The sequence below is a fragment of the Benincasa hispida genome, chromosome 3, assembly GCF_009727055.1.
Source record: "Benincasa hispida cultivar B227 chromosome 3, ASM972705v1, whole genome shotgun sequence".
Taxonomy (NCBI): Eukaryota; Viridiplantae; Streptophyta; class Magnoliopsida; order Cucurbitales; family Cucurbitaceae; genus Benincasa; species Benincasa hispida.
The window spans coordinates 36,817,499-36,844,347 of NC_052351.1; the positions used below are offsets into that span (position 1 = coordinate 36,817,499).

Sequence of the window (26,849 nt, forward strand, 5' to 3'; positions counted from 1 at the left end):
ATCTTGCTTGACATTATTTTAGAGCTTAGCTCAACATATAATTTGCACCTTCCGTCATTTTTTTTATTATTCCTTTTTCTTTACCTTTTTTTTTTTTTTCCATTTTCTGTTTTTTCGTTTTTGCGGCACTATTTTGTGCATTGTGCGTCTTACATAACATTTTGTTTGTTATTTCTTTTCACAGTTATGAAGTTTTAAATTTAACTTTGAATATATAAGCTTTTGTAAATAGAAATTTAACATTGTACATTTTTTCATACTTGTTTGCTAATGCTCATATATGTTGTTCATATAGTAATAAATAAATATTATGTACCATGTTCCCATGGCACTAATACATCAATATATATATAGTAGACATCAGTCAAAAGATGAGATGATCAACAATATTGTTGCACTAGGCTTATAGTACTAGTGAGTCATGGTTTATGCAACGGATTAGACCTGCAACGAAGGATTTTATGAGTGATGATCTATCGATATTGTTGGACAAAAGTGCAACTATGGCAGTAGATTTGCAGGCAACGAGATCGATAGAGGGTTGAGTTTGCAGTCGATGGACGAAGGGGGATGGTTTGGGCATGTGGCGAAGGCAAGGGTTGCATTTTGTGGTTGATTAGGCGAGACAACGATATGCATGGCATATGGTGGACGATTGCAATTCTATTCATGACAACGGTTTTAGACAAGGAAGCTATTTGTTTTGGGACACATCAACGAAATCATGTAAAAGCTTTGGAGGAAAGAGAAGTATGTTGGAGGGATATTTCTTAAAAAAAAAAAACGTGAAGAGTCGAGCGATTATAATAAATATCTCTTTTTCTATTTCCTTTTTGTTAAAAAAAATCGTTTTTTAATTAAAATAGATGTGTCTATGTAATATGAATCTTGAAAAATTGACCTATATATACATATTAAGACATGGTATAATTATTTTCTAAATGTGATGTCACTCTATATTGTTATGAATTAAGAGAAGAAAATCAACGACAAGAATGAAAATAGCTTTCGTAGGATGACTTTAACATCAAACAAGGCGTCGACACACCCCGACAAAAAATAAATAAATAAATACAATAATAAAAATAATAATAATAAAAGGAAAGTCCAGTTGTCGTTTGCTAAACGATGGTACAAATTGGCCAAAGGGTGAGGGAGGGCGAGACAGGAAGCAGACCAAAGAGCTTCACGTGGGTATTATTCCCATGCACTTCGTCTACAAGCACTTCTGTCCCCACCAAATGGTGCTACTACACGTGCTTCTCACGTGAATCCATATGCCTTAGTTCTGTGGGTCCACTCCTTTTCTTTTTTTCTTTTTTTTTTTTTTGGTGACGGAAAATTCATGGGCGAAATGAAACCTTGTGACATTTGAATATGATATGTGAAACCTAATGTTCATACCCTAAACTAAATGCAGTCTTTTTAACATTAAAAAAACTATATATAGTTTGTTCTTAGAAAAAAGAAAAAAGAATTATATATATATATATATATTCAAATCAATTTGATTGGAATTTCGTAGGTTTAATTTTGTTATTATTAAGGTTCTATTTGGTAATTATTTTATTTTTTCTTTATGTTTTTTAAAATTAAGTTTATGGACACAATCCCATTTTCAAATTTATTACTTTGTTATCTAATTTTCATCAATGGTTTAAAAAATCAAACCAAATTTTGAAAACTAAAAAAAAGTAGTTTTTAAATAGTTGTTTTCGTTTTTGGAATTTTGCTAAGAATTCAACTATTCTACTTGTAAATTATTGTAAGAAATATGGATAAAATTGGCATAAATTTCAAAAACAAAAATAAAAAATCAAATGGTTATCCAACGAGGCCTAAATATTTTATTTTTCTTAAAAAAAAATGAAGAAGGAGATTTTTTTTTGTCTTTCCTTTCATTTTATACCACTTCTTTTCTTTTCTTTTTCTTTCTTTTCTTTATAAAATATTAATTAAATTAGAGATTTTTAATTTAACTTGCCTCCTAATTTGAAAATTTGGTAAATCTAGATTCTTATTTATCTTTTTGGAATAGTTATGGTAGGTAAAGATATATTTTGAATAGAACATCATAAAGAGTTAGAGAATAATACATATTTTCCATTATTGAATCTACAAAGAATTTCTTTCTTTCTTTTTTTTTTTTTTTTCTTTTTTTTTTTTTTTTCAATTGTAATCCAATGGAATCAAGGGAAGATGGAAGAATTCCACATTTATGGATTAGGGATTAGATTCTTCATGAAAAAAAATATCTTTCTTTCCTTTTATAGATTTTTAGATTTTTAAATTGAAGAGTTTCTTGCTGGTACAAAGCACCCACATTCCTAAAGACAACCACTTGATTTTAAAATGAACAATAAAACATAATGAAATGATTAACTTAGAGAGATTATTATTTTGTGATATAAATCCAAAAGAAACTATCAACACTCACAAAGCATCCAATCAATCTGAATAATCCTTTCATCATATGTTTGGTTGGTTGGTCTAAGAATTATTTTGAGATGGAACTAAAATAACTCACATGCATGCCAAATCTACTATCGCCATAAATTAGAAAATATTAAACATCATATGTTTTTTTTTCCTTTTAGTTTAACAATTATAAAGATTTAGGTTAATGGAAAATCCAAAAATATGGTCTCCATTCTCAACTAACTGAATTAAAGATTTGAATTTCTCCACTCCCACTTATTATTATATTCGAAGAAAAAGAAGTAAGGATAGCAATAAACTCATAATATTAAATTTTTATAAACATATCGATATTTCCATTATATTTCCACGTTTTCATGGATTCGACATTGACATGAAGAGTGAATTGATATTTTCATTATAACGTAAAAATGCACAAAACACAAAAAATAAACATCAAAATGCCACTAATATAAATATAGTATAAATAATAGACATGTTAACTTGTTTGAAAATCATAAAATATTTATTTTTACTAATTTAAATTTATTTTTTTTTATAAATTTTTCAGAAATATCCATTGAAATCGACATTTTATCAATGTTTTCATAAAATTAAGACCTCGATAGTCGATACTTTCATCAATATCGACATTTTTGTAGGAAATGACTATTGGGCTTAGGCCTATAGCAAGAGTTAAAAGAAATGGGAGAATATTATCCAATATTGGAGAATTTAGTAATGCCTTAAAGATATAAATACCGAGGCATGCTAGAGACATCGAGGTCTGAATAACTCTTTGACATTTGTTTTCTTACTATTTTAAACTTTGCTAGTATAAGTTTATTTTAAAACTAAAAAAAAAACATATTTTAAATAATATAATGAAAATATAAAATAAATAAAAGATTAAATTAGAAAATGGTATAAATCTAATGATGTTGAAATGAGGAAAAAGACAAGTACATTAAATAATTTCTGAATTGGATCTACCCAGGTGCTCCAAAGGTGTTTTATGTCCACGTGAAGCTAAGTCGTCAGCTTAGAAAAGTTTGGTGTGTGATAATTACACTTCTGCCCCCACTTAGATTTATTCACTAATTTATAAACCAAAATTATATTTTTTGGAATTAAAAAAAATGGGGGGGCAAAAAGAAATTTATATATTGAGATGGTAAACATGATACAAGTGTCTTTCAACAATTTAATAGCTTTGGTGTGGGCCTTTGTGAAATGGAAGAAGGGGAACATTATTTCAACCCAATATTTAATGAATATCAAAGCCAATAATACATCAACAAATTGTTTGTTTTTACTTTACAAAATTACCTTATTCTTGGGTTCTAAAATATGTGTGTTTAGTCTTTAATCTTTTGAAATGTAAATTTTTAATCTTGAAATTATTAAAAAATAGATTTTTTTTAAAAAAAATTTAAGTTTTGAAAATTTACCATATTATCCTCTAAATTAGTAATAATGTATTTAAAAGGTTTGAAGGAATTTTTATTATTTTAGTATATTTTAATTTAGGAACATAATGTTAGAGATAGAAATGATGTATTAATTTTTTTCTAATTTAAATTATATACAATTATTTAATAAAATTATTTTATAGACCTTTTAAACTTAATCTTAAAAATTTCTAACTAAAAATATAAATTGAAAACTTGGGAATAAAAAACATGTATTCTTAAAAATTCGAAAACTAACAGGTAATTGTCCATATATATATAATCTTGAAATCATATTTTCAAATCTGCATTTATTTGATGTACTAAGAAATATATATTTTTAATCTATTTTAAAATTATAATATTTAAAAAATAGAACTATGGTGTATATATTTTATATATCAAAATTATTCTTTTCATGGACTGCATTATTGGTAAGATTTCGGAATATAATGTTGTGAAAGGGGAGAAAATTCAAAATTACAATTCGGATGAATGAAAATGCTTCTAGATGAACATACGTGGATAATTCAACTAGTCAATATTTCACTTACTTTACACTTAGAGATTCAAATCTTCATTTTATTGAAAAAATATTAACTATATTCAAATTAACACTAACTACTTTTTCTAATGAATTTTTTACATTAGTGAAAAAAGGTGTCGGGATAAACTTATTTTCTTGTAGTAAACATTGAAATAGTTAATTATTTTATTTGTCTAAAATACCTTTTTTAGGGTAACCTAAATCATGTGCGTAGTATAGATTTCAAACTATCTTATTAAATTTAATGGCTCATTACTATGGACTCTCTTTTAAGCATTATGAATGTTACTCAATATCTTGTCTATCTTCATTACTGTCTGGAACTCAAAGAAAATATATTTTTGTTTTTTTATAAGTTATAAAGATTTGGTTTATGTGGGAAAAGTATTTTTAGTCATCTAGTGTAGAAAGATGGTTACTTTGGAAGTTGGAACAAAACAAAGGGTGGAGAACAAAAACAGCTACTTTTAAATGGTTGTATTTCAAAAGTTTGTAAAACAAAGTTTAATAGTAAAAATGGCACAATTTGTTAGATTTTTGGTGACAAAAATACCATCTTCTAAGATTTGAATTCTTAGAATTAAGGACAACTACTAAACAAAATCTAAATGGCCGATATAAAATAATCTTATTGATCATACTAAAATAAAAATGCTAAATTGCTAAATTAGTGATTTATCCTCAAACTCTATAAGTAAAATGGAGGTATTTTTGGTATATACAGGGATCCGATGAGATCTAGCTTGTATTAAAAATATAAAAGTAAAATGTGGAGAAGTGTAACATACTAACAAATATAAGTAACACAGAAATACCAATAATCGAGAGTGTAAATTATATATATATATAAAAGCAACAATTTCTAATTTTTCCTATCCCCAACCTCACAGACTAAGATCTTATTATATATGGATGAATTTCATGAAGTATTAGGTTTGTTTTTGTTGCAATCAATGGGAAATTAGATGGTATAGTATGAAGAAAGAACACACTGGCCATCCTCCATTTGAGTGTGACCATCATTAAAGAATTCAAAATATAGATATCTTAACCTTAATATAGATAATAGCTAGATATAATTTAAATAGAAAGATTTGAAAGATTTTGCTTATCTTTGGGTTAGAATGTGAAACTTTAGAGACTTAATATGGTTACATTGTTTTTTAAAATGAAAATTTTTTCAAATCCTTTACTTTGGGAGCTTGTAAATATTCTAAATTCCTATAAAAATTGAAAATTCGACTAAATTAAATAGGGCGATTGCAATGGATAACACTTTTAGGGTTAAAATTAAGTTTACAACTACATTTTTAAACAATTTTAAATATAGTAAAATCAAACCCTATCGGTGATAAACTCGTATTAATGATACAACTTATCATTGATAGACTCTGAGAGATAAATTAAAATTTTGCTATATCTGCAAATTCTTTTGCATTAAGCTATATCTACTAATATTTTGAGTCTGACTCTTATATTTACAACTACTCCAATTAAATATATTAGAAATTAGAATTCAACAAAATTATTGCAGAATCTGTTAAATTAAAATAAACATATTACTAAATGGTAAAGATAGAGAGAAGTTAAAAAAATATCTTAGTACAAAAAATATCAATTGAAGATTCCGTTGTAAATATCAGAATATATCAGGTATATATACGAAACGAAATCTTCATCCTTTGATAAAAGGAAAACAAAACTCTATTGGATGATTTGACTATAAATAATCAAATATACTAAGAATATTGTTGTTCTAATTAAGAAGAGGAAAATGAGAAAAAATGAGAAGTGTGTAAATTTCATTCTAGAAAACACCATATAAATACATATCTTAAGTCTAAAAATAGATTCCACAAGGTTAGCAACTAATCCCACTAGCTCCACAAGAATAGGAACTTAGACCTAACTACAACTAAAAATAACTTGCTCCTAAGAGTTTGAAAACGACTCACACAAAACCCACATTCAACAAGTGATCATCCATCTTGATGTACCATGCCCTAGGAGTTTGCTTCAACCCTTAGAGAGCCTTCTTCAACAAATAAACTTTTTTCTCTTGTCCTGGTATGATGAATTTGTCTTGTTGCTCAACATAGATCTCTTCTTCTAACACTCCATTTAGGAATGCTAACTTCACATCTAGCTGAGCTGACACAGTCAGTAGCAACCTGATTGTGTCCATTCTTGCAACTGGTGCAAAAGTCTTAGAAAAATCAATTCCCCAGACTTGTGCATACCCTTTTTGATGAAAATGTCCCTACCTTTTGTGCCATAACTCAGTGTCATTTACTTGACACTTGAAAGCTATTTGCTCTTTCTCGAGTGGATCCAACGAGAAGCTCGTGTGCTACATCTTTATTTTGAACAACTCATTCCCATTGGAATCAGAAATGAGGCACTTTCCTTCTTCAAACAACAATTTGAATCCCTTCTCTACTAATTGACCAACGTTTAACAAGTTTTGATCAATTTCAGGGATAAACAACACTTCAGTAATCGACTTGGTTCCAGCACAGCTTTTTATTGACACCGTGCCCTTCCCCTTTACTTCTAGATACTCACTGTTTCCTATCTTCACTCTTGACTTAAATGACTTGTCAAGGTCTTTGAACAACTCTTTGTCACTTGTCATGTGATTGGTACACCAACTATCAACCAACCAACCATCACATTGAGTGACTAATGAGAAACAAGTAACCACAAAGAGTTTATCTTCTTCTTGTTGTACTACAACATATGATTCTGCTTCCCACAGTGCTTGCATGTACTACCAGCATCCTTTGTAGCAGACTCTGAGCTACTGCTGCCACTTCCCTTCTTCTCTCTTCCACCTTCTCCCTGCTGCACTCTAGCTTTCAATGCCCCCTCAATGCTTCCTTCTTGTCTTATCAACCTCCTCTACTCTTGTGCTTGCAAAGCACTAACCACTTCTATCACCTTGAGTTTTGAGAGGTCTTTAGTATTTTCTAGGGAAGCAATGGTTGCTTCATATCTCTCAAGTACTGAAACTAGAATCTTTTGAACCAATCTATCGTCAGATAAATTGGTTCCTAATGCTCTTGCCTTATTAGCAATCCCAATCAACTTATCTGAGTACTCTTTAATGGACTCAGAATCCTTCATTTGCATTCTCTTGAATTTTCGCACCAAGTTCAACACTTTCATGTCTTTAATCCTCTCATCACCTTCATACTCACTTTTGAGAAACTTCTAGATCTCCTTTGCCGACTTCAAGGCCATAATTCTGTTGAATATGGCGGGAGACAGCTGTATATAGGCAAGCTCGAGCTTTTGCCTTCCTAGTGACCGTCTCCTTGTGAGTCTTGATCTGATGTATTATTGGGTTATCAGGAAGTGGAGTAATCTCATAGTCTTGCTCAATTGCTTCCCAATAATCACAACCCTCCATATAGGCTTGCATTCTGATAGCCCATGCCTGGCAGTTTTAACCATCAAACATAGGTGGAGCCAATGAAGAAAGATTGTTTGATCCGAATTCCATCTCTAACAACTCTCACAGGTGTATCAGAAAGATTGTTTGATCCTAATTCCATCTCTAACAACTCTCACAGGTGTATCACTTAGTTTCTCTCAGAGATATTTTACTGATTCTCACTCACAGATCCCAATTAAGGACTCTGATACCACTGTTATTCTAACTAATGAGAGGGAAACGAGAAAAATGGAAAGTGTGTAAATTTAATTCTAGAAAACTCCATATAAATATATATCTTAAGTCTAAAAATAGATTCCACAATGTTAGCAACTAATCCCACTAACTCCACAATTTAAACTTGACTACAACTAAAAATAACTTCAACTATTTTCTAGAAACTAGGAATTGACTAGACCAACTCAAAAACTAATTTGCTCATTGTAAGGTCTTTTTGGTAGGTTTTCTTCATAACTTCCCCAAAACAAAGGTCTATAATCCATTAGCCCAAGATAGGCTTAAACTTTCGGCTTCTAAAATGGGTTTAAAACCTCTAATGAACTTTATAGTGAAACCAAATTTCACTGATGTGCAAACAATCAAAATCTTACAAAAATGTCTGGTGGGAAGATTATGAAACCTAGAGCATTCTATAATATCAATTACGCATCATGTATTTTTTTAAAAAGAAAATAATAATAAATAAAATATGCATAATGTTGGACAACATCTAATACATACACATATTACTCATTTTATTGTCTATTGATTTTGAGATGGAATATATGTTTATCTAATAATAATAAATTTTATCCCACGGGAGTATTTAATAATAAAAAAAAAAATATGATCCAAGAATAGTAAATCCAAAGAGGCTCCATCTTATAGGGACGTGTTAAGGATCCTACACATCTAAAAGATGAAAAAACCTCATAATCTTTAAAACAATACATGAGTTATTGAATTCATTATCAATTAGTTTTGAGATGAAACTCATATTTCTTTAATATGCCTTATAGAAACATCCCATGTGCAAGCATGTCTTGCTCATGGAGAAGATGAACCATACTGATCATCTAGGTCATTTGTAAGTTAACATCTTTACATGAGGGTTAAGAGCCTACTTGACTTTTCAAGTGCTTAGAAAGTCATTCCCAACAGACTATAAATCTACTATTTTAGTACTCATCCCGGTATGGTAATATAGTATTTTGGGTCGCTCTTGCCTTGCAAGAGATCTTGTTATCACCATGGTTTAAAATTTCCATCGAAATCTTGAAATTTCGATCCCGACCACTTGCCAATAAACTTTCCGGCCTCATATGAAAATGGAAAACTGGAGCATTTTCTACATCAGTGGATGACGAATCACGAACATAATAATTTCTAGTTGATCATATTCCTAGAAAAAAATATACTTTTGAGAAACAACAAGCACGACTGGATTCGGAGCGAAAAGGGAACAACCTAAAATACAAATAAAAGTTGGTAGAGTATTCATAAACAAGCATAGGAACAGGTTCCCACAAGTAAGAAATTGAAAACCTCACTTAACTTAAGGGCATGGGCCAAGGTGATTAACCACAAAAAACAGAGGATTTTTTATAGATAGAAAGGAGTCCAATCTAAGCAAGCTTAGTGAAGGGAGAAACAAAATTGGTGAAGGTGGGCGGCTTAGCTTAAAGGAAGGGGCATATTCTCCTGGATTTCAATCAGTTGGGTATTGGTAATTACGTAGATAACAATTTTCTGACAAAGGGAATGAGGAGTTCTCAATGAAAAAAGTGCTCACTGAATCGAATGTGAAAGTCATTTTCCATAAGACGACTGTTGTAACTCCACTCTCGACTTGGATTATATATCGAAAAAGGTTCGCTCTCGGCCATTCCACACGCTGCCTAGTAAAGGTGTGGTTATATGAAGTGGATTCTCTCTTTTTTAGTGGATGCGAATCTGTTGTCCCATTGACTAAGAAGGGGGCAAGCACAGCAACTACATGGACCCATTCCCTTCTGTTGTTGCCAATGCTTTCCTGGGCCAAGCCGAAATTCTTTATGAGAAAGGAGACAAAGCTCGAAGATTGCTATTTTACCTAATAGGCCAACGGGCGGAACAAGGAGAGGGCTTGGCAATCATACCACCGCGATAAAAAAAAGCATGGACATGCAACGAAGCAAGTGTATTAGTAGTAAGATAGGCAAATAGTTGGAAATAGCTTTAAGGTCCGTAAGGGGCAGGGGTACTTCACTGGGCTTTTAGGAAAATAGGGTGAATAGTCTAGGAGTTAAGCGAAGTGATAATAAGTCTCTTTCAGGAATGGCTTGCTTTGGCACATCTCATGTAATAAGGGGTAGAAAGTTATGGTACAAAGTACACGAACAAACATATAGATGAAGAAAAGATCATATATGACTTACCAAAAACGAAAAGAAAAGTGAAAGGCACAGGAGAATCCCCAGTAATGGATCTAGTTATCATCATGGTTTAAAATTTCCTTTGAAATCTCAAAATTTCGAGATTTCATTAGGGGAGATTTCCTTTTTCCCCCATTTCGATGAAATTTCGAGAATAGTTTGATTCTCCTTATTTCAACAAAATTTTGAGATTTCAAGAAAATTTTGAGAAATTTCGACATTTCGATAAAATTTCAATTTTTTTTAATTAAGTTTATCTCAATTCAAGCTTTTCAATTTTATAATTTTGATTACACAATTCTATAGTTTCATATGTCAATGTCATTTTTGACAAAGGATTAAGCCTTTTTTTTTTATGTATTACTTTTTCTAGTTTCCAACTTTTCTCAATTCTTAGCTTTATCTTCGACTCAAGACTTTCTTTTCTAAAGAAATTAAATTTGAAAAAACCACAAAAAATGACATATATTTGTTTTTAACCTCATTCAAACTTTTTTTCATTAAACATTCACATCATTTCACCTCAAAATATTCCTAAGTTTTATATTATTTTTCCATCACTTTTTAAAATCCCTGCTCTCGTGTCAATATTTATACAAACATTTACAATAGACATCTAAATGTTATCTTACTCTATAGAAATTGGGATAAAAATGGTCAATTATAGTCTAATTAAGCCACAATCAAAATTGCATTAATAATTATAACAATTTCTATCCATTTTCATAATTTTTCCCAAAAATTCCATCGATATCGATATTTCCATAAAATCAAGACCTCGATATGTCCATTGACGTTGATATTTCGAACCTTAGTTATCACAACGCACATGTACGGAGATAAGGGTTTCATATGGAACAATACACGAAAAGCAATGGACAAAGAACAAACTAAACCTTGACAAGATACTTATGGCCAGTAATAATTCTGGAGTAAGTTTTTTATTTTGAAACGCTGCAAATAATTTTTATAAATATAAGATTACTAAGCCTGATCAGGAAAAAAAAAAAAAGAGAGAAATTCTCATGCATTTAAATTACAAAGAAAAAGATGAAACCTAACTATCATATAAAACTGTGCTGAATAGATAGTAAAAAGATGTTCAGTTTTGCTCACTTAATGACAATTGCAAAGCGTGTTCTGCCTCCTTTAGAAATAGACTGGTTAGCTGCTTCTGACCATGGCGATAAACAATGCTAGACCATTGGTTCCTGCTCATCAAGTTTTGTGGCTTCCTGTCATCTGATTCTCTGCTGCAGCCAATGAGAAGGGGAATGGAAAAAGAGAAATGTTAGTAAGAACTGATGGACTTTTAAGGAATAATAACAATCAAAGATGGGAAGAGTTTGAGTTTCTTTTTCTTTTCAGCTCATGCTAAAACAGAAGAATTTGAAGCCATTATTGTCATGTAGACATTATACATGCATATATCTACGGGTTGACATTCTTGGTTTAAAGTTTTATAGAACTCAATTTGGTATTGATGAACCTCTCCTCTCCCTCACAAACTTGTCTGGAAAAATACAAGCAGAATATTTGTTTTCCACGTCTCAGAGCCACAAAAACTATTTTAAGGTTAAACTTAATAAACAATAAATGATGGTACCTTGCAGATTCCTGACACGAGCCATTTGTGTTCGTGCTTTCAATCACTTGGACCTCTTTTAGCAGCTTTGTGTCGCTGTCCAGAGTTCCGGTGCCTTCTTCAAGATCCATCATCCTAAAACATGGACAGTTACCGTCATTACCTCAAACCTCACAAGGGATGATGCCTTGTAAATGCTTTCTTCATAATAGAGTTTCAGTAGGATAATCTTCACGTTATTTTTCTTAATCCTTATGTTCAGGGTGTAAAAGAAACTAAATTCAAATATCTTATTTTGTTCTTTCTTTTTTTTTTTTTTTACCCTAACAACCCGAGCCTGACAAAACAACGAAATATAAATATTTTAAAATAAAAGAATAAGAGAATAAGGATTTCAATCATTAAGAATAAAAACAATAGTCATAGATAACTATGAAATCGAACTTTGAGATGAATACCCCCAAAGAGGCATTGAAGTAAGCCACAACTCAAACCTCCTCTCAGGACCCCTAAATAACGTTGAACCCTGAAGTTCTTCCTATTGCTCTATAATCAAGTGTTTTGGATGATCTTAAAGAAAGCTGCTTGCCAAAGGTCATCCATCGTTTCAAGCAGGATGAACCAGCAGCTACCTCATTGTATCCATAACCCCCTATTTGGAGTCAAGCTGCAAGTTTAATACAAAAGCTTATACCAAACTGCCCAGCAAGTCTATCCCAAATTGCCGTAGAAAAGTAACGTAACACCTCTATACTAAATGACTCGAGTTTTGCTATGCCTTCTTCCACATAATACATCATTGAGGACTTAAAATTATAGACAGAGATCTTTGGACAAACTCTATGGTGCTAATTTTCCAAACAGCAACCAGACAAAAGAAAATCTAACATACTTCAAGATTCTCAAGCTATCAGAGCTTAAAAGAGAAAAGGGGCAGAAAGGGCTGGGTTGGGAAATCAAACAAGCAAAGATAGATTTAAAAGAAAACGTGCCTATAGATTCCAAAATCCACCAAGTTATGAGTAATATTGCACTTTGAATATAGAAAGAGAACAAGCATCACTAAAATACAATTTAGCAGTTACTTCTTTTGAAGAAGATCAACAAGCAATTGCAAGGCTCCAGAATCACCACAAGTTTCCCAGACAGCTGCTTGGACATCTATGTCAGTGGGCTGCTTATCCTCTTCAGGTCCAACAATCTTACAGAAGGAAAAAAATACAATCAGCATACATATTAAGCTTGATTAGTAAAATTATTTTTTAAGTTCCTCACAAAAACAATAATTTAAGGGAAAAAAAAAAGTCGAGGTCACGTAATATTACTTCAGAACATGAGAATTTGCAACTACACTAAGAATTATCAATAGCTTGCTCAATTTCTCATTCAAGAAAAATTCTGTATAATAAAACATCTAAAGACTACTAAAAAATATTAAGGGGCGTTTGACATGCAGAATTGAGTTGAGTTGGTAATTATTATAGGAGGAGTTGACGCGAATAACGAGGTAATAAATTTCTCTTTAATTATTGGTGAACCAAACGGTGGGTGAGTATTTTTTACCCACCCAACCCAACCCAACTTGGGTGCCAAACACTCCCTTAAAGAAAGATATTATCAATTACTAATATATTCAACGATAAACTTACTGAATATCATGATAAAGAGAAAAAGATCACATTATTCATTACCATTGGAAGATTATTCTATTCTCTCCTTTTCTATTGTTGTCTTCGGTCTTTGTTTCAAATCGGGTGACACCAAGAAGTCAATTGTCTATGAAAAATGTGCATGCTGATTAGGACGTGTGATCAACTTTGACTTTATCGAAAAACTAATTTCTTGAGGTCTCTCATCCTCATACAAAGATTTGGACCAATCCTATTACTGTGTAAACAAAGGGACGTCCTAAAATGTAGGAATTCTCATATTCAAGACCATTAATATTTACATCTACTTCCCGATAACTATTGTCGAGCGTTGCATCGAGTATTAGCCAAGCAACTAGGAGCTTCAGCATATTGGTCTAAATGGACCCAAAAGTTCTAGCCCTACCTCTGCCAGTAAAGATGAAACCTGCATAAGCTCGTCCTCCTGCATAGATATAGTTCTCAATGCAGTTATAAATTTCTCAGGGAATATCAGCTTGTCCAAGTAAGAAGGTAACTTGCGCTGACCACTCCAGCTGTAATTGCAAGTTCTGTTGCTGCAGACCACATTTTCTTTGATATTTGAGGTGTTTGGTGGGTGAAATCCATGATCCAGCAATTTTCTTGGTAAAAGGCATCGCATTTCAGCCTTCTGTTAATGGGCAGGGGTTATAGATACAAATTCAAACTCATTAGATTAAACAGTTTTGTCCAGAAAATTAATCTACTAAACATTTACAACTAGTAAGACGTACGGTCTGTTAAATATAATGTCTTTGAACATAATATAAGCTACGAACGTATATTTTAAAATAGTTAACCTGTACTTCAAGGAGCTGTAACTTCAAATCAGAAAAGAAAGCATTCTGGATCGCTTCTAAAGGATAGTGTACCTGCATACCATCAATCAAACAACTGATTTTCGTATCCACAGAAACAAATTTCTTTAAGTGGAGGGTGCAAACAAAGATTGAAAAGCCAACTGATCTGAGTTGGTTTAATTGATTTGTCTTTGTATAATTGTAAGACCAAAACTAATCAAATTGATTTGCCTGCTTTAATCAGTTTGGTTTTTTTTATTTCAAAGAAAAAGTAATGTGATTTTCTTCAATCTCTTAAACCGTCAGTAGGCTTGGAGTCAGCATTGACCAAACACTGACCCAAACCAACCCACTTACATACCCCAATCTACATGAAAAGGGAGGATCCATTGTCCAGTAGTCCTACTGTGTTAGATAGCATTACCATGAGATAATCATCTGGATTATTTTCAATGGCAAATCCGTAAAGATAAAGGAGCTCCTGCCAAAGATGTGAAAAATCTAACCTCGTCAGAAAAACGAAATAAAAATAACAAATAATGAGATCATTCTGTAGAGAAATTTCAACGCAGAAAAAAATTTGCAGATGGATTATTTTCAATGACAAATTGACCCTGTAAAGGAATTTAATCTAAAGATGTTTCCTTCTATCATTACATGCCTAAGAATAAAAAGATGAAAGCAATATTCACGGTTCACAGACAAGATTTTTTAAAATAAAAATCGATACCTCATTCCCCTTGTTACCGTAACTGATTGAGACCTCCTCTATTCCAGAAGACCTTGAATTGGCTTTTCCAGATATATCAAGGATAAAGAACGGTTAGAAAATTCACTGACATTATACTGAAGAGAATTGAAGAGTGATATAACTACGAGGAATAGATGGTTTCATGAGCCTCGAGGGAAAAATGGCTTTGATGAAAGGAAACAAAGAGGTTCTCCCTTTGTCATCAAAGTTAAGTATTTAATCTTCTCCACGCCAAAGCTCAAAAACAAAGGCAGGCATATTGGTCGTAGTTGTTTGTAAGTTTATCTTATCTTTATGTGGTTGTATTTGTTTTCACATTTTTTTTTCTCTTCTTTTGGGAGTTTTTATCTTTTAAACTTTTATTCCTCGACCACAAAGCTCAAAGAAATCTGAGAGGGAGTATTATAAATCATATGAAACAAAAAGATTAAATAAACAGGTGGAAAAAGGATATGGAATTCCAACATACGCATTGAGAAGAAAAAGGCATTATAAGACCAGAAAGATCACAATACCAGAGAGGAGGTACATCGAGAAAGGAACTCCAGTAGTGGATCCTATTTCATCAACTTCCCATGTTGCCATTGCTTTCAGATCTATAAGTACGATGTTTAGTCAGAGAGTGACAGATGGCCATGAGAATTTCACAACCATGTCCGGTATCAGACAATGTTGACAAACGAAAAATCAAAGAAAGATTCATTCCATCCAACAGCTCCAAATAATTTCCAGACAGCACATTTAAGAAGAATGATTTCCTATTATTCTTCCCTCAATCTCTTCAATGCTACCATGAAAACAGAGTATAAACAGGCATCTCCAAGTTAAAAAGCCAAAAACAACTAACTCAGCAAGAAAAGACGAAAAGCACTACAAAAAGGAACCTTGATATCTTCACACTCCTTACCACACATGATGCATCTTGAGAAGACATAAAATACTTTAACCAATTTATAAATATAATTTACTCAATCAATTAATTACCTTTTATTTTTTTATATGATTTTCTAAGGGGTATGTGCAACATGCTCAGTAGATAAGACGCTTATACCTTCCTTAAAGTTGAAGTTTCAATCCCCAACACATTTGTTCAGCTCAAAATAAATAATTACAAAAGATTGCTCTATTTAATTTTCATGTTTTCTCCCTAAACATTTGACAATAATTAATATGGACATGCAATTATTAGTCCTACATTATTCTTTTTCTTTTTTGCATTTTTTAATTATAACTCATACATTTAAAAAATATTGTACACTATTTATGGAGTTATCTTTGACCCAATCGATAGTCTATTTTTATAGTATGATTCTATTGATGAAAGAAAAAAAAATACATGTGTGGTTGCAATGAAACTTCATCCACACAGAATTTATTGCAAATTATGTGTAAAAACACAAAAGTGAATAAAGGGATCAAAAGAACCGTAGTATTGGTAAGATCTGACAAATTTCTACACACCATGATTGCAGAAGTCAACACCAGGAACAAGGCCCTCCACCCACACAGTTTCTTGTTTTAAAGACCCAAATGTTTTTCCAGCTGTGTTATCAATCATCCGATGATCTTCACATCCTGAGATAGACCTAGTTGTAAGTTCACGTAACATAATGTCTGCCCACATCAAAAACAAGCTTCAAATAACTTAAGTACAAGACCGAGCACCATCTTCATTCTTAGTGCAAGCCAACTGCACCTCAGAGACAGTAGAAGTTGAAACCTCAGTAGTTTCTTCGGTCAAGGAGTCACTTCCAACCTCTTCTTGGATTTTAGGAAATACATAAGCATGTGGCATTGGAATGTTCAAGGCACGAGCCCAGAAAATGGAATTTGCCCTACAAAAGTAATCTTTCAATCTTGGATGAAACATGAATGTACACTTAAGCACAGGTTTTTTAAACACGATTAAGATAAAACTATACTGCTAAGTTGCATACCATAGGAAATCTTCAAAGCTCACCTCCCTGAAAAAATAAAAACAGAATATAGCACATAAAATGATTTTGCCTTCGCACCGAAGAATAGTATAGTGATACAACATTAGATGCAAAAATAGACTGTGCATTGTCTAAACTTTTTCAAAAAAAAAAAATGGAGGGGAAAAAACTTTCATCAAGAACAAATGAAAGAAAAAAAAGGGGAAAAAAAACCTTTCATTTTTTCTGAAAAGAAAATTAATATTTTCATTGAATAGATGAAAAGAGATTAATGCAATATACCATATCCAAGGAAGTCCAAGGAATGCATAAAGTATAAAAGCAATAAAAAGCAATAGAAGTGCCAAAAACAAAAACAACAGAAGTACTAAGGTGGAAAAATAATGGCATTCCAATTTAAGCATAAATCTTGAATGGAATCCGTAAAGAACTTGGAAAGTGTGACCAGGAAGAAGCATTAATCCAAGCAACATCAAACAGTTCATCCAAGCTAGTAATTTATCATGAAAGACCCTTTGATTCCTTTCCAACCAAATTTCAATCAGAGTTGCTTTAATTGGGAGAAAAAACCAAAAAAAAAAACATTAAGAACAAATGAAAGAAAGGATCCAAAGGGTATAAAAAAAAATCCAAACAGAAGAAGCCAAGTAATAAAAAGTGACTCCAATCAAGCAAAATAAGACCTAAAGGATATTTACAAAACGCTTTAAACACCAAAGACTATGAGATTCATGGAATGGGACCTAACCAGGAACTCCACATCTGAGGACCTCTCAAGCCCTTCAAAGGTTCTATGGTTATCCAAAAAAAGAACTTAAAAGAATAAAGAAGACGTGATGTTATATCAAAGTAGGAAAATTGTCCAATGACATACAGTAAAAATAGAACTGTTTCCAAAGGATCAGTTTGAAATAAAAGGAGAAAAGGGCATCCAAGTTAGGCAGACCTTACTGAAAACCCTTCGAGAGTCAACAATTTATTAACTAATTTCTTCACTTTATTTTCATACAATGACTGCAATGAATTTTTCTGCAAAAAGGAAAAAAAAGTAATGGACTCTTGGTTAACAGGTAAGTCTGGTATGAGACATCACCAGAAAATTGTGATGCAGAACATGATAATTCATATAACCATGTACGGAGAGATCTATTTGGGTGGGTGGTGGGGGGCGGGAACATCTATTTGAAAAAATAAATAAATTTTAGGTCAATAGGTATAGAATTACAACTGCATTAACCATCATTTTAATGTGCAACCTTGAGATTCATAATCATGCAGTTGATCACAAAGATTGATCATAAATGGTATTCAACAATATCTGTAAATTGACTCCCTTTCTTCAGGTGATGAGAGAGTAGTAACTATTCTGTAATGAACTAATAATAAGGTTGCATATAACATATATCAAAGTGAACTTTGCACCTGCAATTCAGTTGCTCGATAAAGTGTGGTACCCTTCAATTCCAAAAGCTCATTATCAGTAAACCAAAGTGGATTCCCAAAACTTGTAGGAAGCACATCAAGGTACCTAATAATAAATCACTGAGATCTCACCAACTATAAGACAGAGAAATAAATGATCATTTACAAAGAATGTTTATTATAACATAACTTAAGAATGTTAAAGTTACATACGGTTTCCATGAAGAATTTTCACGCAGCCGCTCAACCATGAGGAACAAAATCATCAAAAATCTATCATCTACTTCACCTTCTTCGTACATTGCTCTACATTCTGGCCCATAAAGAGAATCTTGCAAAACCCTCATTGGAGTGATTGCTAAATCTAGGGGAACGACTAATAGAACCCCTGCACAATCAAGTTAGGTAAATTTTCCCTGAGAAACTGAGAAATTATTACAAAAGCTACCCTGAAGTACTACTACTAACCAATATGATTCAAAAAGCAAGTTAGGTAAATTTTCTTTTTCTATAAGAAACTAAACTTTCATGGATATAATGATTAATGAAAATAACAAGGAAAATTGCAAGGAAGTTAAGAAAAGGATTTCCAGTTGGTGCATATGCACATCAAGTTGTAAGTACAAAAGGAATTCTCAACCAAAAAGCAGTAGTCACTAGTCAGAAGACTCAGAACTATGTTTTCCCAAGTAGACACCTCCTTTTCTAAGTGTTGGAATATGTCCTGTATTTTTGCCTTCTAAACTTACCACAAAAAGGTCTTGACTGTGATGTTCCCAAGCACGTTCAACGTTCCCCTTGCCTTGGAACCCTTCCCTAGAAAGATTGATGATCAGAAAACTTCTAAAGTCCTTTCAAGAGGAGCCAATTCAAAAATCGAAAGGAAACACCAGAAGAAGTGTCTGAGGTCTCCCAATGTTCCTTGCATAAGTAGCAAAACGAGAGGGACATTTGATGGTGTTTGGTCTGGAAACTATCTCGCATGTTAAATGTTAATACCTATAAGTGTTAAGTTCAAAGAAAAATTTTAACTTTTGAAGACTCTGTATTTCTACCCACCGCAAAATTTCAAGAAAATGGACTTGGAAGAGAAAACACCTGAGCTTTTACCAGTCAACTCTCTCTAATCTCGGCTGTTGGAAGGCTCATAATTTCATAGCAAGAACAGGAAGCCTGTCCAATTGGAGAAACCTAGCTCATTAAGACCCCTTCTAGGATTAAGGACCCAACACATCCTTCTCGTCACATAACCAGCGACTGATGAAATTGGCTATGCAGCACCTAGTTCAGCGCCCAGGAATCCTTCCAAAAAGAATATTATCATTTATTCCTACTTCAAACTAACTCTGTCGTCCACCAAATTCTTTAGAGAGTATTATGCCAATTCCATTGACTTCAGTCACTAGAGCTGCTGATATGGATCATCACCATTAAGTTGCCATTAATAAACTTTAGTTGTATTTAATTAATTTTCAGCTTTAAGTGTTAAATTCAAGCCTAAATTTATAATTTTAGGGAGTACAGAACTTGGTCATTATGAGCATGTCCGTTTGTAACTAGTTTTGGGGAATTTGAAAGTTTTATTTATTTATTTATTTATTTATTTATTTTGGTAAAAGAAACAGTGGGAGTTACCACATGTAATGGCTATAGAAGGCCACGAATTTGGGCTGTAAAAGATACTTTTTTTATTAGAATAAGTATCATTTTGCATATTTAAGACCTTTTTTTTAGAATTCAGCTACTACCTTTTGTATTTTCTAAGTTTTTCTTGCAATTCTTGGGATAGAATGCATGTGAGTCATTCAATCAAGCATTGATTGTGGAGCGACTCAATCTAGAACAAGAATCCAAATCTTGCTTCTACATCTTCGATCTAAGAGGTGATCCATTCTAGCCTCGGGACCAATTGCTTTTTTTGTTTCTGTATTCCAGATTTATCCACTAGGTCAGTTTGGTTGATTCTTTGCTTTTTCTCTGGGTTGATCTAAATTTCATATAAGGACATGTTAGTTTGTTAGATTCAAAGGTTCTTGCTTTAACAAAAGCTTGGATCTTTGGGCTGAGGATTAGGGTTGCCTATACATTTCTGCAGGAACTCAATCAACAACCTCCAGTGGAAAAACCAGATTTACTGTTAATGAAAACCCTACCACCAACATCAAGGTGGATAGAATTCATTTTTATGGAAAAGAAACTGTTTTTTCTTTTTTTCCATATTCTTTAATAGACGTCTTTAGTTAGGATTATTTGAATGGCACATCTACGAAGTTAAAAATCATTTCCAAAATGGGTCGTGTGTACAAAAAAATTAAAATTTAAAATGATAACTCTCCACATAGAAATTCATGAGCATCTAGCTCGACATTTATTTCCCAAATAATCAAACAATAGCAAAAGCTAAAGAAACTACGAAGTAAATTGTCTTCAGACTCAAATACTACCGCATGAACACATATTAATGGGGATAAACAGAAAATTGAAATTTAGAATACCATCAAAGGCATCGTTCGCAGAGAAAAGTCCACATCCTTTGCTTAAATCACTGTGCTTGATCGTGCAACCTCGAAGGTCTGCTCCATTAACCTGAAGTGAGTCCGAATTAATGAAAAAGCAGAAAAAGATGCAACTGGTTTCTGGAATCATGGAAGCTGAAACCATTAATTTTCTGACATCGACATCTTTTAGTTCCTGTTCAGGAAACTGAGCATGAGTTTACTATTATTACCTGTAACCATTGGAGGAACAGTTCGAGCTTTGCTTCATCGGAGTTCGCCATTTTTCTGCTGACTGACTTTTACTGTTGCGTTTTAGGCACAATCACAAATGGCGTTTTAAGGTAAGAACCAAGGGGCATTCCTTTTTTTTTTCCTCTTGAAAAAAGATGGCTTAAAATATCATTTGAGTGGCTACTTTTCTTCCATGTTAATCGAATTTTAAAACTAAAATGATATTTTTACTCATAAAAAATTAATCGATTTGAACCCTAAATCTTTTAATCGATCATATATTTCTTTAACTACTTGAAATAAAAAATTATATGACACTAATTAAAATGAAATTTGAGACACAAACATTGTTAAATTGTTCTAGTTCAATTTCACATATTACAAAATTTTGAATAAAAATTAAAAGAATTGTGTGAGCTTAAAACCAAAAATTTGGATCACATATTCGTAGCGTTCTAAGCCCCAACTTCCATATGAAAGGTTCATAACATTGTAACTTTCAAAATAATAAGAATATTTTTAAAAGGATGGGAAATTTTGAATATTTATATATATGGATAAAAATACCATTTTTGTCTCTATACTTAGAAGCTTATTTAATTCTAATTTGAATAATTTAATTTTAGTCCTTATAGTTTTAATAAATCTTACTAAATTTAAATTTTAACGAAATCGATTAGGATCAAACAATAATAATAATTTTCATGTAATAAAATACAGTATGTAAATATATTTTCAAAATTTATAGAAAAAATTATGATAGATAATAAAAAATTTGAAAAAAAAAAAGGCCAACAATAAACTAGTAGTAGGTTAGTAGGAACTAGATTTAAGATTTATTGAAAGTACAAGAACTAAGATTAGACATTTCAAAATATAGGGACTAAAATTAAACAAGTGTCGCCAAAATGAGGTTTGCTCAATCGGTAGAGTGGTTGTACTATCGACCGTCGATCCCCTATCCCACATGTCGTAAAAAAATCATGTAAACCCTAGAACTTAAGTATCTCTAATTGAAGTTCCTAAGTACCTCTAATTTAAAGTTAACTTTGGTTCTTGTGTACCTTAAGATGATTCTTGAATTTAACCTTGTTTGTAAAGGTGTGAAGTTTACTAGGTGAGGTAGTGAAAGAAGAAATTCTTCTAAGTGTTAAGTTTAAAAAGATCTAAGTAAAGCTATGAAGGTTATGCTCTCGATGATTAGTGTTCTAAACACTTTGTAAAATTTTAAGAATGATTTAAGGAAAAGAAGCTAGACGTGGAACTTGATAGGAGTAGAGGAAGGTGTAGCCTAAATGTGGAACTAGGTGATGGCTATAAGATCATGTGAGGAAGATGAGCATGGTTAGAAGGAGTAAGCGATAAGGCCACAAGAGACCTTGGATGAGAGGTTGGCATGAGGCAACTAGAGGAAGAGCGGCACTAGGCGATGAGAAAGTGAGGCATGAGACGATGAGATGTGGTTAGCCTTGGGTGGTGAGAAGAGTCCTATGGCCGAGAGAGGCATGTAAGTGAAGGTCACTTCCCCTGTGCCTTGTTTGTTGAATTAATTAGGAAGAACAATTCTTTAATTTAATTAGTGGGTTAAGTGCCAGAATATTAGGCTTAAGACAAGGGTTAGTGGCATGAGGTGTCACTTTATTATACAAAGAAGGCATGCAAGAGGTAGTATAAATATGGGCTATGAAGAGGAAGTTGGTTTAGCCATTTTACTCATGCAAAGGAGGAAATTTTACAGCCAATTCAAAGCTTAACCAATGAAGAAGAAGAATTATGGCTACTATGGAGGAGTTCAACCGAATTGATGCTAAAAGCTTAAGAAAATTTGAGATTGATCATAATTCTGGGCTTGACGAGCAACTTATGAGGTTTAGTGAATTTTGAGCTAATTAGGAGGAGTTGGAAGCTCCAATTTTGAGGTGTTGAATAAACAAGCAGCTAACCGAAGGTGAAGAAGGCACGCAAAGAGTGGGATGTCGGTAAGCTGCCACGCGCATGCCCATCGCGTGCAACACAATTGTGTGGCCAACAACGCCCACCTAGGCGACGAATTTTGCAGTTGCTCGCCCACACTCATGCCCAGTCGCTCGCCCACGCGATGCCCAAACGCGCACTCGCTCAGTGCCCGATGCACATTCATCGCCCAGCTAGCACGCATTCATCACCCAGTCCGCACGCCCTCAATGCCTAGCGCGCACACGTGTGTGCCGCTGGCCTTGTCACCCATCTAAAGCTTTGTGTGCGTGTCCCAGTGCCCACATCTAGCCTAGTGGTATGCCTAGTTGTCTTAGGCTTGACATTGGCCTAATTTTGGGAATTTGAAGTTGGTGAGCGATTGTTGAGTCCTTTGAGGAGTATTATGGGTTTTAAACTTTAAAGATATTTAAAAATAGACTAAGAAAAATGAGAAAATTAAGAAAAGTTAAGAAAAAGGAATTAAAAGGCTAGGTTTATTTCAAGCTAATGAAGTCGAAAGCCAACTAGGAATTAACCAAAGGTTACTAATTTATTTTACAGGCTAAACAAGTTTGGAATGTTGAAATATAAAAAACACATGCACAGCAGAAGCAAGGATCGATAACGTTCTAATTATATAAAAAACAAGAATAAGCATGCATAAGGGTTAGAAATTACAACCTTTGTAGAATCCCCCGCAATCTTCCTCTCCCGAGCTCGATCGACACCACCAACGGCAAATCCTCACTATTCTTCAATTGAAGAACACGGTGGTGGGATCGTTTTGTTAGTAAAGAGAAGGGAGAATCACTTTGGTAAAAGGAGATTAAAGAGATTTTGGTGGAAGAGTTTAGGTCAAAGGTCAAAGAAGTATTAGAATTTATAATATTTAAAAACCAAACTATTTATAGAAAACATATATGCAAAATCCTATCTTGCATGTCTTCCACCTCAAACTCCACTAACATGTAAACTTTAGGTGTGAAGCTTGAAAAGTGTCACTTCAAAGTCCACTTAGTTAGTGGAAAAATCCAACAATTGGATTTTTCCACTAACTAATTTTTTATTTAAAAAAATGAAATACAAACTTTCAAATTTAGAAATTATTTAATTAAAACAATTTCAATTAAATAAAATAAACAAATTTAATATCATATATTAAATTATCTTTGACACCTAGCTTTGATTAATCTCATTAATAAAGTTAAAAAAAATACTTTCATACTAATGATCAAGTATACTCTAAAAAAATAATTAATAAATACATTATTTAATTGTAAATTATAGGAAAAATTAAAAGGATATTGTCCTTTTAGAAACTATTTAGGAAAATATTGTTGTTTTCAAACTATTTGTAAAAATATTGTTTTTTTTTTAAATAAGTCGAGGGTTGAAAATTCGACCTATCTCCCTCGACCTTCCTTTCACTTGTACGTCGAACTTTGAACCCTCGATCTTGTCCTTCCTAACATTATTATTGAGTCTATTTACTCATCATTCCGGAGACCTTCCTCTATCAACAGATTATATTTCTAAATTTTCATAAGGTCACCCTGGAATTCCTTCCAAAGCTTGTTGAATAATTTTTACGGATTTTGTCATCTCCGCAAGTCTGACTAAATAACGAGCTAATGAATCTCCTTCTTTTTTCCACTGAACTTCCCAATCAAATTCGAGAGCGAGAGTGAGATTTTGATAGAGAGCGAGAATACCGTACAAATTTCCCTGTTTTCTTCCTTTTTAATTATTACACATTCCACCTTTTTCTTTCTAATCCTTTTTTTTCCATTTTATAAAAACAACTTCTAAAAATATTTTATTATTTTATTTAAACTCTAAAAAGAATAAATTAAAAAAAAATAATAACTCATAGAAATTTAAAAAATGTAAATTAAATATCTCATTTATATAAAAATAATTACAAAAATCAATGTGTCCCACAAGGCGACATCGTCGATTTTGAGCTGGTTGTCATCGTTGACTTCGAACTTGAAGTTGCTCAGGTTCTTCTTGATGTTGCTCCGGTATCTCTGCAGGCGCTTCATAATATAAACATTCATTATGCTCTCCACGACCCCTACCATGTCCATACACGTACGAAGACGAAGGATCAGCCTCTAAGTCATAATGTCCTGAATCAAATGCTGGCATCATCATCATCGGACTAACATAATTAGTTTGACTCTGCGTCTGTGTCATAGGGGGCAATTTTTTCACATTATGTGCAATCTCATCAAACTCATCCTCTTCCCGAACAGGTCCTCTACGTCTAAGAGTTGGTGGAGGAACAATAGGTATATCGTACATATAATGAATTTCCTCCATATAGCTTTGGTTGTCACTACATATAGCAAGAACCTGGTTCGGATCATTCGCAACCTCACGAAGTCTACTGTTGTTCGATCTCTGTGAATTATAAAACAATTAGACAATATTTAAAATAAATTTAAATTAAAAAAAATAGATAATATTCATTCATTTACCAGATGACCCACAGCTGCTCCGGGACGAGTGATGTTGCGCCTTGTGATATTATTATACCAATGAATATATTTTGGAGTGACATCTGTGTCAAACTGTTCAAGAGAAACCCTCACTGCAATAAACCTTGCATGATAGCGCCATCGCACTACCAAATGTACAACTTTTTCGGACCAATCTCCAGTCCTTAGGTCAATATCATGCAGTACGAGTTCAGTATTACAAGGCGATGGGATATCCTGCTGAAAACCGAATTGTCTCGTCATCCTGTCAGGAAGATGCCACTCACCAATGTGAAAACATATGAGAGGACTCATCGTCCACAATATGTTTTGACCATTCATACAAAAATTAGGCAAAGTATGCACAATAATTTTGTATGGCTCCCAAATAACCTGAAACACAAAATATCATATTAAAGAATATTAAAGACAAATACAATAAAAATGTGAATAAAATAATCAATTAGGTTTAGTGTAATGTATCTGTTTAGGTTGAAGTAGATTAAACATGTATCTATACTGGCTGACTACATGTGTGGCTGTCCTAGTCACACAAATTTTTGTCTCTCCACCTAAATTTTTAAATTGATAATTTAGAATTTTAAATTAACTTATATCAGTGATATAAAAAAATAAATTTAATTAAAACAACATACGAGAACCGTAGGCTCGTCCAACTAACTGAGCGTCATTAACATATGTAGCTGTGGAGCCCATTATTGGAAATCGCTCCCAAGCCCATAGTTGCAAAAGTATGAGAGGCCCAGCTATCTCTCGAACCTTAGGTCTTGTTGCTTTGCATAGTTGTCTATACAACCATTCCAAGCATGCTCCACCCCACGAATACCGCCCCGCATCATGGAGGTTAGCTAATAGTGACAGGAACATCAAGTGAACAAAATGATTTGATTTATCTGAAAACAGACTTCCACCCATCATTTGTAGTATATATGCTCGCGCATATCTTATGATAGTTTCCTCGTCTGCATCATCCGTGAGCTCATGAAATTGTGTTCCTAACCATATTAAACTTAACCTCGATTCTTTCATCTTGTCGGCAGGTGGGGTCGCACCGAGGTACAGTTGACAAACTTCTAACCAGTCATCGTACATCATTCCGGTGACCGGCTCACCGTCAACAGATAACCCCAACAACACTTTTATGTCTTGTAGAGTGATAGTGCACTCTCCAACAGACATGTGGAATGTATGCGTCTCAGGCTTCCATCTCTTGACCAAGGCCGTGATCA

General features: G+C 33.0%; 1 protein-coding gene across 6 annotated transcripts; it reads right to left on the minus strand.

Annotated features, from left to right (window-relative positions):
* Window positions 1-11,175: 11,175 nt before the first annotated feature.
* LOC120073213 (protein-lysine N-methyltransferase EFM1) lies at window positions 11,176-21,356 on the minus strand. 6 transcript variants are annotated; one of them, XM_039025923.1, is made up of 17 exons: window positions 21,160-21,177; window positions 20,927-21,017; window positions 19,181-19,247; window positions 18,645-18,819; window positions 18,432-18,537; window positions 17,956-18,038; window positions 17,010-17,036; window positions 16,738-16,907; window positions 16,534-16,647; window positions 15,588-15,668; window positions 15,052-15,113; window positions 14,746-14,802; window positions 14,322-14,393; window positions 13,907-14,152; window positions 12,937-13,052; window positions 11,873-11,986; window positions 11,176-11,519 (listed from the first exon to the last, which is right to left on the minus strand). In XM_039025923.1, the coding sequence occupies exons 4-17, from the start codon at window positions 18,776-18,778 to the stop codon at window positions 11,369-11,371; spliced, it is 1,533 nt and encodes a 510-aa protein (XP_038881851.1). In that variant the 5' UTR covers window positions 18,779-18,819; window positions 19,181-19,247; window positions 20,927-21,017; window positions 21,160-21,177; the 3' UTR covers window positions 11,176-11,368. The 6 variants fall into 6 exon arrangements, with proteins under 6 accessions (XP_038881851.1, XP_038881849.1, XP_038881850.1 ...); XM_039025921.1 differs by lacking the exon at window positions 19,181-19,247 and having other exon boundaries at window positions 21,160-21,344; XM_039025922.1 differs by lacking the exon at window positions 19,181-19,247 and having other exon boundaries at window positions 11,176-11,516; window positions 21,160-21,341.
* Between the last annotated feature and the right edge of the window lie 5,493 nt (window positions 21,357-26,849).